Below are 18,124 nucleotides of genomic sequence, written 5' to 3'. Positions count from 1 at the left end.
GTGGGGCAAGGACGGGCAGGCCCCTGGGGTCGGGGGGAAGCCCTGGTGAGGAGGAGTAACACTGGCTGCTCCACTGCTCCCGGATCCTTCATCACGACAGAGGGGCTGTGAGGCCAGAATTGAGCGGCATTGCGACCCACACCCCTATGCATGGAGATCACAACACCATTCACACAGTTTTGGTTCCACTACCCCCTTGTCACAACAGAGACCTGGTGGGGCCAAACCTGAATGGGTAGTGGGTCAGCCAGTGTTGCTCCTCCTTTCCACTACCAGAGGTATGCATGATTGCAGGCCCCACTGCATGGGTACCCGGAGCATGGGACCAGACATCATGAAACCCCTCTTTTTTTCCCCTGTACCAAAGTTCTGTTTGTGTCAGGTCTGGGTGACCTCATTATCCTTAAAATGGACATTTCTACACAAGGATTTTCAGCAAGTACCTTTGCATTCCTTCTGGAAAGCAAGTACAACTGACTTGGTTAGTCTGTTTGGTAGTTCCCACCCCTGGACAATCCCTGTGCTTGACTTGTGGATGAACTGGAAGTGGTTGTAAAGATCTGCAGGAGCTTGATAGGAAATTACTGGGTAATTCTGCCAGGTGTTTGTTTGTTTTTTAAACCAGAGTATTTTCCTTTTTCCTGCACTTGCGGAATTCCTGAGGCCATTTTCACCGTTCCCTGTTGTCACTCTGTTGTTTTCTTTGAGCACCTCACAGCCAACTCAGCTGCCCTTGAGTCTAAGCCATGAGCCCAGTGCAGCTCTCCCTGGCTCCATGTCGGGGTCCTGGGAGGAGAGACATATGTGGGGGAACAGTTGAAGACGCAGCCCCACATTTGTCCCCTAACTTTGGGAGCAGAAAAAGAGGAGCTGTGGCAGAGTTTAAATGTGTGTCCAGTTCTGGGATGTTTGAAGGCCCAGAAGAGGCTGCCCTGCAGCAAGGAAAAGAGCCTCTCTGGGGGGCATGAGGTTCAGGTGACTCAGGAGGGGGCTTCCTGGCTTGGAAACATGCTGCCCACAAAAGCAGGAGTTAGAGCCATAAACCTGTTAATACCCTGCCCAGCTACAGGAGTCCTCTCCCATGAGTGACTCCAGGCCCATTTTTCTTTATTTCGGGGCACTGTGTAGCTTTCGATCCCTGCTTGAGAGAGAAATAGACCTGTGGTGAACAAGCAAGCCCCACATATAGAGGGATGACACCACCAAAAGCGTTCATTGTATTGTCTCCACCTACTGGCTGGGAGGTACTATTCCCAAACATTTGCATTGATTGACCAAGAATCAGCAAACTTCCCTCTAATCATAGCCTGGCTAAGAAAAGTAGATATAAATGCAAGTATACAACAGTGTAATCTTAAGTTGCACTAAAATATAAATGTTTTTTTCTTTGTTAATGCCTTTAACATATACTAGTTTATTCTTTTTGGGTGCATTGCAACAATTAAGTGCACATATCTCAGTGCTTCAAAACATTAGAGTGGAATTATGTAGTCTCAGTAGCAATTCCATAGTTAAGGTGTTAAGACTTTTTCATAAAGCTAAATTTTATACCATCTGTCCTCTAACATCCATCAGAAAGTGTCTTTCCACTTGAATTTTTGTATGGTTGATGTCCTGACAGAGAAGAATCATGTACTGTAAAGCTAGAGATGGACTATGGCCATTTAAGATCTGAAACCTCCAAAAATTACTAGTATTTCATTTTGCATAAAGTTTAACTTATTTGCCATCTCACATAAACAAATAAAAACAACAACGTTAACCTACAAATTCCAAATGTGTTGCATTTACTAATCCTTAAGGAGAGTTAGCAAACAAGGTTCTATTAAAAACTTTGCTGGGAAGTTAACTGAATACTGTGTGCACTGTAGGGAAAAACATTCCAAGTGCTTCAGAAATTCTTCACAAAAATTATAGCTTTCATCAAGAACCATGCATAGTTTTGAGCATCATAAGAACTTTTATGCATGGATAGACATTTATGACTAGATCATAAGCTACAGTGACAAATCCTGTATTGCAGAGAGTTCTATTTGATGACACAATAAGTCACTTCCATCTCTTCTACAAAGGAGAACTGACATGAAAAAATGAATCATAGCATTAGGTTTGCATTTATAGCAAGTGATTTCAAAGGGTGATTGTGGGAACGTACTATACATTTCCCAATTTTCAAACGTTTGTTTGGAATTCAGATGTTCTAAAAAATGTATGTTAAAATAAATAAATCTTTATTTACCAGCTTTACTAAATTAAAGGTTTTCTGGGAATAGAAGTTTTGTGGCTATTAAATTCAAAGAATATTTGCAATGGTGTGAATATCGTGGATATTTAATTATATCCTCCAACCTACCTACACAGTCCAAACAGTTAATTTTCAAGAGGTATGTGAATATCTGATTCAACAGGTATGGATAATTTTTAAACGTATCATGCTTTGCCAAAGCAATCAAAGGATGATTAAAAAAATATTATAAAGGTCAAAGTCTGATTTGTTGAGTAGTCGCATGACTATGGCAAAACATTGTCAAGAAGCACATTTGAAAAGGTCAAACACCTTGGTAATAATTATTTTAGTACTACCCCATACTCTGGACTTTAAAAAGAAAAACATGAAGAAAGCTAGGCTACCAGTGAAGTACTCTGGAACCTTTAATCTGATCAAATACAGTAAGAAGGGAAGAGAGTCACCGTAAAAAGCATAGAATGCTGTGGATTTCAATAAAGAGGCACCCATGTCACTGGTAATTAATCAATCGGTTTCCTTCGTGAAAAACAAGAAACACTCAAAAGCTCCCAATTTTTTTTTACTTAGGTAAAAATATCTACACAGAGGAAAAACATTACAATTAAAGTATGGAATGCAGCTTTGCAAAGCACGCTGTATAAGAGAACCTTTTAACGTTTAGTGTACTTCTTGACATGCCAATATCTAGAATGCTTTTCCAGCTCAGATATTTCATGGTGGTAAAAATGTCTTTGCTCTGGAAAAGGAAAGATTTGAAGCTGGTTGTGTTTACACCAGGGGTGAGATTCTGTGCTATGCCTCAAAAAGAGGTGCGGCACAAAACTTGCAGTCCAGGGTGAAGGTAGGCTGTGGTGGCATTAAAAGCCACCTTTGCGCCCTTCCAATCTGGGCAGATACAGGGTCTGGAGAAGCCCCTGGGGTAGTTAGATGGGCCCCCTTGGCTCTCTGCATTTTAACAGCAACGTCCCTGGTCTGCCTTCTGGGCCACAGTGGTGCTTGGAATTTCTGCAATTCAGTGTGTCGTGGCCCCACCCCCAGCTCATTCACCATGCCAGGGCTTGCAAAAGGGTCCTTGGAAGATGGATTCCTAGCTCTCTTTTGTAGTGTCTCCACTGGGAGAATTCTCCCCCAGCTGGAACCAGGGCTTTTAGGGCTCCTTTGTGCCACTCCAGTCCTTTTACCTGGCATAAGCAGGCTGGTTCTTCTCACCCCACATACTTGCAAAAACAGAAAGCACAACTGGCAAGATCAGTTGGCCATATGATCAAGATCAAAACGCCATTACATCTTATATATCACTTCAACTGAAGTGCATTTGTGGAAGTGAGGCAGGAAGAGGTGATGATCAGGAGAGGGGTGGAAAGAGGGAGAAATAACCATAAAGTGAAACAAAAGCAGCAGAGAGGCCAACCAGGCAGGCTCAATTCATAAGTTTTGAAATTACATGCCCTTCATATTATTTTGAAAACTAGTTAGGAAAACATATTTGAAAACAAAAAGTATAAATATTTTAAATGGAACTTAAAATGTATTTATTTGGTAACTGCAAGACGATGCGTTAAGTGATGCACCGGCACTGAATATACTCTCGATGTTCTCCTCTACCCCAGTCGCATATAGAAACTTTCAACTTCACCGTACCTAAAAACATACGTTGGATGCATTTGCATTTTATTGTTAATGAACTGCTATGCATATCCACCAAAGCAGTGGACAATTAAAAATGAAACAAACAAATATTAAAGAAAATATTCTTCCAACACTTCTGAATGTCTGCATGTCAAACAACATGCAAATAAGAATCAAGTTCTTCTCTTTGGAAAACTGAAAAGTTGAAGGGACACAAGATTACAAATATTGGTCCGTATTGACCAAAGGAAGATACTGAAAGATAGTTAGCTACGCGAAAAGTATATATTTGTAGATTAATAGATTTTTAAGGCCAGCAGGGATTATGATTATCTAGTCACAAACTATCGAATTTCACCCCATAATTCATGCATCAAGCCCAGAACTTCTCATTGAACTATCATATCTTTAGGAAAGACACAAACTTGATTTTAAAAATGCCAAATAAAGAGAATCTTTGATCCCTCTTTAGACCCTCTAAAAGTAAACCCTTTAAAAGGAAGCAGAATTATTTCTTTCCATTTATAGGAAGAGTATACATTTCATTTTGTATGCAGGATTTTCCACAGGGGTGATGTTCACTCTTTGATAATTAAGCTAATTCAAATAATCAGTCTTCGTCTTTTTCTGTTATTGGTACATTTTCTGGCCAAACTGCATTTGTGCATGCAAAATGTAACGTATTATTGGGGACATAGTTGCCCAACACTTTCTGTTATAACTCTCTGTTATCAGTTGCTTATCACCAATGAGCTTTGGCCACTGAGGCTGAAGTTTTCCATACGTGGGTTTATAGATATTTAAAACAAATTAAAAAGATGGAACCTTTATAGTTGTTGATCGCAACAGACTGAGAAGGATGTTCCTGAAACAATCATTGCCCACCTGCTTATCGAGAAATATTACATACAGAGGTAAAGATGAAATATCAACAAGTGTCCCAGTAGCAGGAGCGATGCAATTCCCAGGAGCACAGTGATCACCGCTATAGTCAGGATTCCAGCTGCTGCAGTCTCCGCAGGAGCAACAGGAAGAAAGGCCAACCATGTGTTGTTTCCAATGACTCCTACCAGGGCAAAGTAAAGGGGGAAAATAAAACACTTCATCCTTCTGGTAATGGAAATAGGAAAAACCAAGTTACCCACAGTCTCTCCTACAGCTCAAGTAACTGTCCCTTAACAACTGGGCTTTTTGACGGTTCTTTGCACAAGGCTATTCACCTCTTATTTGTTTTGATTTAAAAAACTTTCTAAAACAGAACCAGAAGGATAAATAGACTTCCTAGCTCTGTTTACTTGGACTACTCATGGGTCCTCAAAAACTGAAGATTGGGGAGTGCGGGAGTGTAACAGACCGGGGGTAAAATTTTCCAAAGCAAGTAAGTGAATCAGAAGCCTAAGTCTACTTCACAGTCAATGGGACGTATGAGGCTAAGTACTTCATCACTTTTGAAAAATGGTACTTAGAGGTGCTTTTGAAAATTTTACCCTAAAGCACTGTCCCAACATTTCTGGAGATCTGGATTCACATCTTGATTCAGGTCACAAATCCAGTGGTTTGAGCCAAACCCAGCTCACAAAGCACTGGCTAACCATGGCACAATTACTTTCTGCTCAAATTGAATCTCAGAAATGGAATGGTAGGAAGGTATTACAGATCAGGATCAAGGTATAGCTAGAAGAGTTATACGGGGAAGCTTTGCATCACACACATCTGGTTCCAGCAAACCCTCACTTGAATGAGTTTCAGATAGACTTATACTTCTCCCCCATCAACCCAACTAATTTCTGGAAGTCTAGAAGTCATACATCTCTCTAAATCTACTAAACATGTGGTAAATCATTTAAAATCGCCTTGTGTTTAAATCTCCATTTCCAGTGTTATGGAAGACAGAAAAATTGATATAAATATCTTTTTTAGATATTATGTATTTAAGAGTATTTCTCATAGAGCTAGAAACAAAATTTAGATTAGGCCAGTGGAATATCTGAGTAATTTAAGGGTATTTAAAAGCACTTTTACATTCTCTTTCTACATATCTACGTGTCTACTCCTAAGACATATGTGTGCAGTAAAATTCCTCTAGTTGAACGTGAAGACAGTTTAAATGTATATGCTTTACACAGTAAGTTAGTTGACTACATAGGCAAAACACAGCAGCCACTGTGGGACCCAGAAGTCCATCATATACAGGGACTTGTTTTATTAAAGAACCAGGTCAGGAATATGGTGGTCTGTACATAGGGGTTATATTTCCTAATCTTGGGAAAAGGTATGAAATCTTTAACTTTCACCAAGAAAACCATAAGAGAGAGGCAGAAAAGAACTCACTTTAATTTCTCATCTGAAGAATGACCATCTTTAACATCACAGCACCCTCCCAGCACTGCACTAGTGTCAACCAACAACCTTCTGACCAAGAAGTCCTATTGACATCTTCTTTCAATGAAGTTTATACATAACTGGATCTCTGGGAGCGTACCATTAGATAAACTACGTCAAAAGTACACAATATATTTTAAGTCAGTGGAAAAATACTTTCAAACTGAGGTGCTGTGCGTAGTTGTGCTGGATTCACAAAGTACTGGATGAAGACATAAAGGATCACCAGTATCAGGAGGAAGACACCAAGTACAGCAGAGGCAACAGCATTGAAGAAAAACCTATGTACATAAGAGAAACAAAACACTATACTCAGAGGATGACCAGGCATGCAGCTTCACAGAAATGAAGCTTTTGTGAACTTCCACTAATTTAAAAGAACAGTATTTGTTTATTTATAAAATATCTTTCAAGTAAAAAATACAAGAATGAAATTATATCAATCTCAGTTAAAATACTTCATTCACATCCCCAAACACACCCACCCCCACACAAATGAACACTTAACTCCCTCCACTCCTCACAGGCCATCCTCTCAAGCAAAAGCCTGTGTAACCTTATGCCTTTAGGCATCTACTGAAGGTAAAATAAATAATTGGGCTCTGTTGGTCCAGTGGTATGAGTTTCAGTATCTTTGGCTGCTCACCAAACATAGCCTGCCTCCAGCACCCAGATGTTTAAACCTGACAGCTCGTGTTTCTCAAATGACTTAAGCCAATGGAATAGAAGAGGCAAATTTGTAAATTAGCCAAGAAAGAGCCAAACAACATGGGACTTCCATAGATGAAAACAGACAATCTGGGTTGTACCGTGATAAGGGAACCAAGGTTCACCAGTGCTGTCAATTGTAACTTCAGTGGCTGTGATGGAAGAGAAGAAAACTTTTTTGTCTCCATTACAGCCATTGCATAAAACTTCAAAAGTGATTTATGATATGATCAATCAGATTTAGAGCTTGGTTTCTGTCACCAGCACTTAGCCTTCTGCTCTTCTCTTTCCATTACCTTTATCACAGGCTGCCTGAAGAAAAGGTTGACCTGTGAGGAAGGTGCAAAGCTGGGGGTATTAGAACTCTACTGACAGTAGAGGACAAATAAATCAGTGTCTAACCGGACCACAGAAAGAATAGCACACATGCACTGACATTGAATATTCTCCCTTAAAGAGCTCTGAAACCCTACTGGGCCACCTGTCTTTGTGGTTAAGCAAATAAAATGGTTCCACTGTACCAGAGAGAGCAAAGGGTAAGCCCTGATGCCAAACCAAAATGAGAACATTGACCACCCCCAACCCCTCCAAATCAGAGATAAAATCCAATGCAAGCTAGCTTTAAATTTAGTGCCAAAACCCATAAGGGAGTGCCCCATGGATGTCATGGTACAATATGACATCTAAGGTCACTCCTGAAGTATCATCCACATTTGCAGTGGAATCATCCAGAAGAATAAGCCTCTGACTCCAACATACGGTTGTGGTACTTGGTCACAGCTACACTCTAAATCCCTTATCCATCCACTACTGTCCAATAAACCGTAATCTGTCTCAATAGGGTATATTCCCCCAGAGTATTTTATAATGGCAACAAGACTTTTTTCCACCCAATGACCCCCAGGCCATCTACAACACACCTGTTACATCATGGGATTGGAAGCTTATACCCCAGAGCCATTTGCTACTAGCCAGGGTAATGGGACAAGGTCAAAAGATTGTTCCACTCACCGACCAAATTAAAATAAATCCCTCTAAACATAGCCCCCATTCACCTCTCTAACATACACTAAAGAACCTCACCTACTTGTCATTTTCTAGAGTCTGTTTTGAACTCTGGCAAAACAAAGAACCACTCGAGTTACTGTGGCTTTACTACAAAATATAGATTTCAGTCATTTCCCACTCACACTCCTTTTGCTACTCTTCTGTTCAAACAATTCATCTTTTTCTTTTCCATTCAGCTTGTGGCATTTTAAATGTGAAGAAGAATTTACACAATTTTCACCATAAATCATATTCAGGGGCTGAAGTAGCTCACATTTTGTTCTACTCTTTTTGTATGTGCTCACATATATATCTTTATATATCCATAGAGTAGGTAGCAGGCTCTCACTCTAGACCTTCTTTCCTCATGACCAATGGTGGGCTACTTTAAAATGGTGGGCTACTTTACAAACTGAAGATTGGCATGTAGAATTCAAAAACAAGGGGGATTTGGTAAAATAAATATCACATGGGTTTGCTTCAGTCTATTTTACCTTCCTTACAAGATATTAACTAGAATATTTCATGCCTAAGTATATTGTATGCATTTCTTTTCTTCACTCTGTTCTATATAGTATAAAAATCCAATAAAAGAAAAAAGGAAATTAATTTCTTTACTGTATTGTTTTTGGACTGATGCTGCAAATTTGAATAAAAATGAAATGCCTATAGTACAACAAAAGATATTTTTAAAAGCACAAGTTTTATTAATTACAGGATAACAACAATACACTTAGTACAGATCAAACAATACCAGCTAAGGACACTTATTTAACTCAAAGATCAAGGCCTGCAAGATAAGAATTAACTCTCAAATTGGTAGGGGAACATATATCTGCCATAGCTATTGTGACTAGAGATAGTGGTCAAGCAACTTCATGGCTAACACATAGATTGGTACAGTGGACTTATTAGAAACAACTGCAAACACAGTAAAAACTAGATGTTTCTGGGCCATATGGAGGAGGAATGGGATATATTTAAAACTGATTTCCCAGGGAGGAGTCATTCACTTGACTTCATTTTCCCACCATTGAATAAAAGGCTGCTGACATAGGAATGCTCCCTCCAAATCAGCCAATCTCTACCTAGCAGTTAAATGTCCTCAAAGGGGGGTGGGGAGGTGGAAAAAGCATCTGGTTCATTACACTTAGCTTCCATTGATTTCTTCATGGACAAATCAATATTATCAAAGCTAGCCCGTATTGGCTTACCAGTAATTTCTGCCTCCCACACAGTTATTGAGCCACTTACAGTGGTGATCGAAGTCCGCAATGCACTTATTACAGGCACTACAGTGTTTGGCTTTTGGCCCTCTAAAAACAAAAAGATATAAATAAAATGGAATAAGAATTAGTCAGCAAAATAGGCCACACTTATGGAGACATGGGTAGTCTCCAACAGACAGATGTCTTGTAACAGGTTTATATATTACCCCCAAAAAACAAAGAAATCACAAGCAGTCCAAAACCACATAGCCCTTCCCATCCCCCACAATTCCTCACCCCCTCGGCATTCTAATCAGGATTCCTCTGGCTGTCCTTCTACATGGCCTGTGCACCAGCAAGGAGAGAGGGTCTCCCTGCCCTCAGTTTGTGTCTGATACCCCAGGATCCCTTGGCGGGTGGGAGGAGCGACTGCAGATAAAGTCCCAGTAAGGCTATGTCTACACTATGTCTTATGTTGGCATAAATGATGTCGCTCATAGGGGGGTGAAGAAATAATCTTCTCTCCCCTCCTGCCCACCCCCCCAGCAACGTAAATTACACCTATTTAAGCGTTGGTGTGGACAGCATTATGTTGGCGGAGAGTTTCACAGGGATGGCAAAAAGCACACCCCAGGGCAACCCTCCTGCCAAATTTCAAGTCCCTGCTCTGAAAGGACAGGCCCTCAGCAAAAAAGTTTTTGAGAATTTTTTTTTTCTAAAAATCATGGACAGCACAATTCTCAGAAACAGCTGAATCATGTTAGCTGAAACATTAAAATCACCCTGGAGCAAACCTCTGGTATGGAAAATTTCAGCCTGAAAGGTGAAGTCTGTGACACTTAAAAGCAATTGAAAATAGGATCTTATAAGGGAATTGTCAGGCAACTTCAACTATAGATGGTGCAAATTCAAAGCCACAAATTTCTTACTAACAGGTCAGTTTCTCTCCAATCTGGCCAGCAGGAAAATGACTTCTCAACAGCAAAGAAAAATATAAAACATCTCTGGATTTAAAGAAAAACAATCCAGATCTTTTTGATATGTTTTTACTGCATAAACTTACACGTCAACTTCACAGAGATAACAGTGCTGGTTCTGAATGACATGCTTGTGCTTGCCTCTGTCAAAGACTGGCATGGGGCTGCTGTAGTTTTTCTTGGCCAGCACATTATGATCTGCTGGGTCAATGGTGATAGCAACAAGGTGAGCAACTAAGTGATGCGCAAAAAGGACACCGATCACCTGCGTTATTGTTAGTTAAGGAGAAATTAAGTGTTTAGGATAAAGAAAACATGCAAAGATGAAGATCTAGGACGTGCCCCTTTCAAAAACTTTTGCCCAACACGTGTTCCTGTGCCATTTTAAGGACTCCCCCGCCCCCCTTATTCAGTGGTTGTATTTTTGAAGACAAAGGAAGGATAAACTGCACTATGACTTGTAAAATGGAAGAAATGTAGGTCTAACTTCCATGGCCTATGTTCCTTCTCTCCCTCGCCTCCCCGTTGCCAGTACGCATTTTCAATATTACAAATTATTAAAATGCATTTCAGTTTTACTTTATCTTAACAGAAGGGACAACTACCTTCCCCCCTCTGCCCCCCCCCCGCCACAGTTTTAACTAATAAGTGGCATGCCACAGTATCAGAAGAGTTAGAAACAGAAACCACCAGGTTTATCTACTAAGGGAGTTCAAATCCCCCTGACAATACAGGATTGTTCTTGGCAGCGCATTTTTTTGGTGTTCCGTCCGGGCTATTTTTGTAAGTCCCATGGCACTGGGGCCACCATTACGTCCTTTGAGAAACTATTCTACAGCCGCATAAAGCACATCTTCAGATTCTTTCCCCTAATTCAGTATAATTTTGCCTCTGACCATTTCTATTCCTTGCCTATGAGTTGTGACAGATGCCTGTAATTACTGCCTAATATTTACAAATAGGCACTCCTTCAGACTTCAACATGAAGAAGTCCTCTGGACTTAACAGGGAACTAACTAACAAGGTTCTATTCAAGTTACTCTTGAAACCTTTTTAGACTCAATTCACCCCCTCCCAAGAAAAAAGCCACAGAGGAAATCTTGGGAGAAAACACCAAGAGGATTTCAATACATTGCCCTGATAGGAATCATATTTTACCCACACTCCAAGGTTACCAACTTTCAATTTGATCACTAGTCTTGTGATATTTGTTTTTTTCCTTAAAGCCTTAGCTCCTGGAGCCAGTTAATTAAGTGGGACTTTAGGAGAATGGGTTGGAAGCCACAAACCACAGACTATGGGACATGAACTGGCAGTCAGTAACTTACTGTTACCCCTTTCCTGAGAGGTAGTCATACCAGGCTTTGGAGTTACTTGTTAGAAATGAAGTTAGTGACAAAGATTCAGGGTATTTCTTATTCCCATTTATTTATTTACAAATGTTCACACAAGTCATGTTTACCTGGCATAGAGCAAACAGTTCCAAGAAGTTCAATTGCAAAAAAACCAAGTCAAACTATCGCCTGCAAAGCAGCTCCCTTTCTAACCCTTGATTGATCTGTGTCCCACTTTCCGCATACTGTCTTTTCCACATCTCCCTACACTCTCACCTGGTGAGCTTGTCATCCCCAAATCACATGGCATGACCACTAAAATTCCAAATACAGAGCATGAACACTCAGTCTCACCTGAACTAGCTAACCACTTTGTCTAGCTGCTTTGCAACATAAGAAAGTAGTTCAACTATAACCAGCTCCCCAAGTATTCCAACCTCTTGCTACAGAAGTTAATTGTGCAATCACTAAGTACTAACACAACAGCAAGAGGCAAATGGATTATCTTTTTGCACTGGCTGATTCTAGTGATGATTACCTCCCCACCCACACAATCCAAAAAAAAAAAAAAAAAGTCAAGACGCCCCACCCTTGGGCACCACACAGTTAATAGATTATTTTGTGCTAGGCTTAAGTCATAGAGAGAGTCATCAAACTGCTGTAGTTTAGTAAACGAGCAGAATTCATTTATGAAACATTGAGAACAGCTGCCACACCATGTTTTTGTTTTGTTACCATGGTAGCAATTACCAATACTTTTGAAGAGAATGAACACTGTGACATGACAGAGAAGGACAATGGGAAGGTGTGTTTTCTTGACCAGAGCAGGAAGTCTCATTGTGTGCCCCAAAGCAATAATTTCCTACATTGTTTAAAGTAGAATTCTTCTCTATTAGAAACAGAACAAGCACTGTATCACAGTGCTAGATCTGATTCAAGAGTAAACAAAGCCCAGAGAGCTAGAAAAGAAGTTACAAGACTTTGCCTCTTCACAAGTCTGCACTACAGTTTCAACTTGGAGAACAGAAGATAAGGAAACTCAGTGTAATACAGAACATTTTTTGGTATGATACAGAACAAAAAAATTTCCTGGATACAATATTTCTAACAGAGCACTAATTTGGGTTAAATCTTCTTTCAAAGTTTTAAATCTTAGTCTCTGAGGCTGTCTCATAGGCAACATCAGGATATATTACATGACTTTTTTAAAGTTATTTTGAAAATGATATAGTCACAGACAAACAACCAGCAGAATTCTAAGGTGTCCCTGGCCTGTAAGTCTTCCTGCCTCAAGAAGGAGATAATGAAAAGCCTTTGTGTATGCATAACTTGATCAATTTTTCACCCAGCAGTTCTTTAAATAGTAATTTTTATCAATGATGTGTTTCCCAGGTTCAGGAGGAAGTAGCTCTTCTACATCCAACTGGTGATAGGTATCATCTAAGCATTCTTCAAAAAGCAGAGAGATTGAACTCCGAGTGCATGGGCCAAGAAATATACATACAATATACTCTTTTTTTAACCCCAATGCAGAGCATGCCACACGCCTCTCACCCCCTCAATACACACACCCTTTGTAAGGCACAGTTTGAACTCTGGATCCACTCCCAAATGCAGTTTCTTATTCACTAGAAGGGAGCAACTGGGAAGCTTGTAGGAACAATTGCTGAGAATGACCTGTAACCTGCCTTAACACAAGTTGTTATTGCCACAAAAAGCTTGCCAAAATACGTGTGTGTACCTGAGATTCATGAAGTATGCTTTGTATAGTCACACTTTTTACATCTTAGATATGCAGAAAATGTCACATTATTAAGTGCTCAATCTTAAGATTTCTTCTATTGAAGACTAAAATATTAGTTTTCCTAACCCATGTTTTTATGGAATTGCAGCACTTTATTATATAAATGTGTATTTTTAATATAAAAAGTAATATATTCATATATATAAAGCATACATATATACTTCACACTCACACAGCTACATTATATATGTACACACAGATTTCCTTGCATGTTACATAACATAGGTTTTCCAGCTATCCCACTCATTGCATGCAAAATTCTTCTCAGAATGGTACATACAGTATCCAAAAATTTTCATTTAGATAACCATAAGCTACATTAGACTATGCAGTATAGCCTGACACATCAGAAAGATAAACCCCCATGAAAAAACTGACCTACCAGGGCAGTCATAGCAACAAAACTTCCAATGATACATAAAGGCTCAGATCCTCAGCTGAGGTAAGTCGTTGCAGGTACACATAAATCAAAAGAGATATGCTGATTTACACCAGCTGTAGATCTATCCCAAAATTCTTAGACCCTATAAGATTCTTTTTTATTCGAACATAAAGAGGGGCAAAAAGTTTGTTTTAATAAGTTTGAACTCCTCATCTGACCTACCACTTTCTTCCACAAATGCAAATAAACCAATTCAGTTTGAAGCTAAAACATTTCTTACTTCGCTGTCAAAAACTAAAAATATAAATTTTATCTTCCATTGTTTCCCAAAATTTGGCACCCATATTTGGCAGTTCTTTCATTAGAAGTCTGAAATCTTTTGTCCTAGTTTGCATTTCCTGGACCTCATCAGGAAACATAACAACATGATGACACTTAAAATCAGCCTTCTTTTAGTTTTGAACTTGTTTCTAAAACACACAAGTTTGATTCTTATTAGTTATTAGATTGAAAAACAATTAAAGTTCTAGAAGCCACTCTGTCTATGCACCCCTCTAAAATTTCTATATATTTGGAAACAAGAAGCTTTTTCTATGATTAAGAAAGGTTCAACTTTCACATTTAAAGCTGTTAATGATATTGACAGGGCCAAAAGAGGATTATCTTGATCAACTCCTCCTTAAAGTCTAAAAGGCAAAGGTTGGCAGTGCTGTATTTATTATGCAGAGGCTCCAAACTGATGCATAGCAACATTAGCTTGAACTATTGTACTGGAGAGGGTCTTATAAAAATCTGCATATTGGTTTTCATTTGATTGTGGTCTTTAAAGAGATCTGTATGATCTCTCTCAGTTTGTTCCACAGATATGCTGTAAATTTTTTAGTTATTATCTGAAATAAAATGCATAATTTGATCAGAACAACACATTGAAAATGTGATGTCCATGTGCTTAGTGTAACCCCTTTCTCACAAGATCTAGATGAACTAAATCCAGCCAGTAGATCATCTGCACAAGAGAAAGGACTCTTTTTTAGAGGAGGAAAAACCACTTCCAGACAGTCTTTCTCACCACTGCCCAGGTCACTGGGATTTAGCAAGCAACTCCTTCCTTAGTTCTATATTACCATGAAAAGGCCTTACCTTGGGAAGTCTTTCAGAGAGGGAATGACCCCCAACTTTAGTCAAATCAAGATTAAAAAAAGCTGTCAATTTATTGAAGTAACAGGAAAGCAGAGAAGGGAAGGCAGAAATACACTTCTGTCATACTTATTAAAAGAGGAGGGGAACCTTCTCTAAATGAGAAAAAAAATTCCAAGGATTCTCAGGCTCCCCGAACAGTCATTTATTTTTCAGATCTTTCAGGAAACACCCACCTGAACCTCAGGGCAGTAGCCCTTCCTTTTCCCCAAACAAGCCTTAAAATCCACTCTCTAATATGCAAGAATATCAATTTCCTTAACAACCAACCAACCACCACCAAAAAAAGCCCTCCATTGCTTTGTTCCAAGGACCCTCCCCCCAGCTATGACAGCACCAGCAGGACCCAGTAAGGACCGCGGCAGAGTGGACTTCAGCAAGGCTCTTATTCTTTTCAAACATGTGAACATGGTATGCAAACTGAATTTAACAGCTTTTTTTTTTTTTTTTTTTTAAAGGAATTCTTATTTCCTATGAAGTAGGAAAAAACAAAAAAATCTTTGTTGTAAGATTATATTGTGTTTCCCACGTAAATCTCATTTTGACTAGTAGATGAGATACAAGGCACCACTAATGCATTGTTTTCCATTATAAACACATTTGACTACACATGTATTTTATCCCTTACTGTAAGAGTTATCATGCTGTTATAAGAATACTGTATTGACATCATATCACTTCCTAGCAACAATCTGTGTTTAGTATATAAATAGTACATAAATTACTGGTGTATTGATGCTTTCCCTTTCACAACATTGTTAACTTCCACCCCCATCTCCACCCTTGCCATCTCAGTCACAGGAATTTCAAACCAGTTTCAAATGTCCCTGTTTGGAGATACTATAGAACTCAAGACCCCGATTCGCGATTTAATGAAGAGCAAGCACTGTGTAAAGTAATCTGATTAGAAGCTGCTACATGCTACTGAAAAGCTCACTATAAAAATGCTAGCATTTTGTAAGTTTGCTATCCATTCTGAGCAGTTACTCCTGAGTTGCGTTTTGATTCTGCAATGCTCAGTCAAGGAGCACTGCAAGTGAAAAGTACACCACAGAGTTGTGCCCCGAGTCTCTTTTGCATTAGACCAGTGGGGGGAGGGGGGGGCAATCTTTCCAGCCTGAGGATCAAACAGAAGATTTCACAAAGGTCAAGGGGGCTACAGTTGGTACTTGGGAGCAGATTTTCTTTTCTGTTCCACTCTCTTTGGAGCACGCAGGCCGTGGCTACACTTCAGAGCTCAGAGCGCTGCGGCTGCTTTGGACGCTGCTAGTGCGGACGCTCCAAGCCGGCGGGAGAGAGCTCCCCCATCCGGCCCCCGTGAGCGACAGGAGCTATGTCGGTGGAAGAAGCTCCCCTGCCGACATAGTGCTGTCCACACCAACACATAGGACGGTGTAATTTACATCACTGAGGGGGTGGCTTACTCACACTCCTCAGCGACATAACTTATACTGACTTAAGCTGTAGTGTGCACATAGCCTTAAGTCCCCAGCTGGGGATTTCTCAGCAGGTGTGGAAACAGTGTAGTGTGCTCCTACACCTCTCTCTCCCTACAGCCCCTGGCACAGAGGGCATCCCAGGGTCATGAGGGAACGGAGAAGGGATGGAGCACACAGCTTACTCTGCTAACATGTGAAACCTTGGCATCTCAGGGTGTCTTAGTCGGCCCTGGGACAGAAAGTCAGGGTGCAGTAACTAGCTGCTGTTTCTCAGCTTCTTTTTTCCTCCCCTTTCCCTTGGGCATTCTTGGGTGGCTGGGCCAGGAAAGGACTTTGCTAGGCACTTCCCCCAGGCTCAGGCAGAGTCAGCCAAGCACTTATTCTGCTCTTGCTAGGGCTCCCACTACCCTGGAAGGGAGCAGCCAGAACTCCTTTCCCCTTCCTTACCTCTGATGATGGATACGACTGTGTCACGGTAAAATTAGGCAAACTTCACAGAGCAGTCATGGTAAAAATGTACAGAGTCAGGGTATGGTCATGGTGGGTCTCAAGCCTGAGCCCCGTCATGGGGGGCTGAAGCCGAAGAAGTCCCAGAGATGTGATTTGGTCACAGAATCCGTGACCAAATCACATCCTTACCTATGACACAACAGATGCTCAGAGCATTCCCAAGCTGAGACTTGTGCTAGAGCTGGCCACAATTGTCAGCCAAAAAAATCCTTTCTTTTTGGTGGAAACAAAAAAGAATGCAGATTTGGTGACAAAACATTTTGCTGGATTATTCTGGTCAATAAAGTACCCTAAAAAATCCACCACCACCCCCATCAAAGTGTTTTGTTTTGATATGTCTGTAATGAAACTGACTTTTTGGCTTTTTGACGTTTTGTTTAGAGATTTCCTTTAAAGTTTAAAAAATGCCTGAAATCAAAACAAAATGTTTTGCTTCCAACTAAAAGTTTGACACACAACAAAGATTTCAGCTTTTTGATTGCTGAATATATATATATTTGATTTTGGGCCAACCCAAAACTAACTTTTTTTAAAAAAAGGTTGGAATTGCCAGTGAACCAAAAACTATCAGAAATTGACCCATCTCTAACCTGTGCAGATCCTAGGGCTGCAGAGGAGGGAGTGAGAGGCGGCACCCCTTGTGCCGCCTCCCCATAGTGACCAGGCTGATTAAAAACACTTCAGTTTAAAAGCCAGAGGGTGCTGCTCAAGGGGGACATCTTCAATTCAATCGAATGCACATTTTCTTCTTGATATGTTCACCTTCCAGGACCACCGTTTAGTATCTCAAAGGCCACACTTTCTAATCTGAATTTGTCTGGCTTCAGCTTCCAGCCATTGGTTCTTGTTATGCCTTTGTATGCTAGGTGAAAGAGTCCTTCAGTGTCCATTATTTTCTCCCTGTGAAGGTACTTATGTAATCAAGGCACCTCTCAGTCTAAGAAATTACACAGATTGAACTCTAAATCTCTCACAGTACAGTGTTTTCTGCAGCCCTCAAATAATTTTTTGGCTCCTTTTTGCACCCTCTTCAGCATCCTTATTAAAACGTGGACACTGAAACTAGACAGACTATTCTAGCATCTAAAGACCTCCCAACAGCCCTGGGTTTCATGGGACTATCCTGCTTTGACCATGGCTGGGCTTGGCTCCCCACTCCACATGTTGCAACCCACTTCCCCGCCTACTGTCTTGCAATCCTCTCCCTGTTCTCTAATTTGCTCCTTGCTCCCACCCCCACCTCCCACAGGCCTTACCCA

At 40.4% G+C, this 18,124-nt stretch overlaps 1 protein-coding gene across 2 annotated transcripts in view; it reads right to left on the bottom strand.

Moving 5' to 3' along the window:
* LOC125631914 (palmitoyltransferase ZDHHC11) overlaps positions 1–18,124 on the bottom strand; it is a 91,707-nt gene that overhangs the window by 28,501 nt on the left and 45,082 nt on the right. For both annotated transcript variants that reach the window (XM_048839384.2, XM_048839383.2), the window contains exons 3-6: positions 10,286–10,464; positions 9,229–9,330; positions 6,416–6,540; positions 4,788–4,943 (exon numbers count right to left, since the gene is read on the bottom strand). In XM_048839384.2, coding sequence (XP_048695341.1) covers positions 4,788–4,943; positions 6,416–6,540; positions 9,229–9,330; positions 10,286–10,464 — 562 coding nt within the window. The remainder of the gene's footprint in view (positions 1–4,787; positions 4,944–6,415; positions 6,541–9,228; positions 9,331–10,285; positions 10,465–18,124) is intronic.

This window comes from Caretta caretta, chromosome 2, assembly GCF_965140235.1.
Source record: "Caretta caretta isolate rCarCar2 chromosome 2, rCarCar1.hap1, whole genome shotgun sequence".
Taxonomy (NCBI): domain Eukaryota; kingdom Metazoa; phylum Chordata; order Testudines; family Cheloniidae; genus Caretta; species Caretta caretta.
The sequence above is the reverse complement of the archived record's forward strand: the minus strand, read 5'-3'. Positions and strand labels throughout refer to the sequence as shown.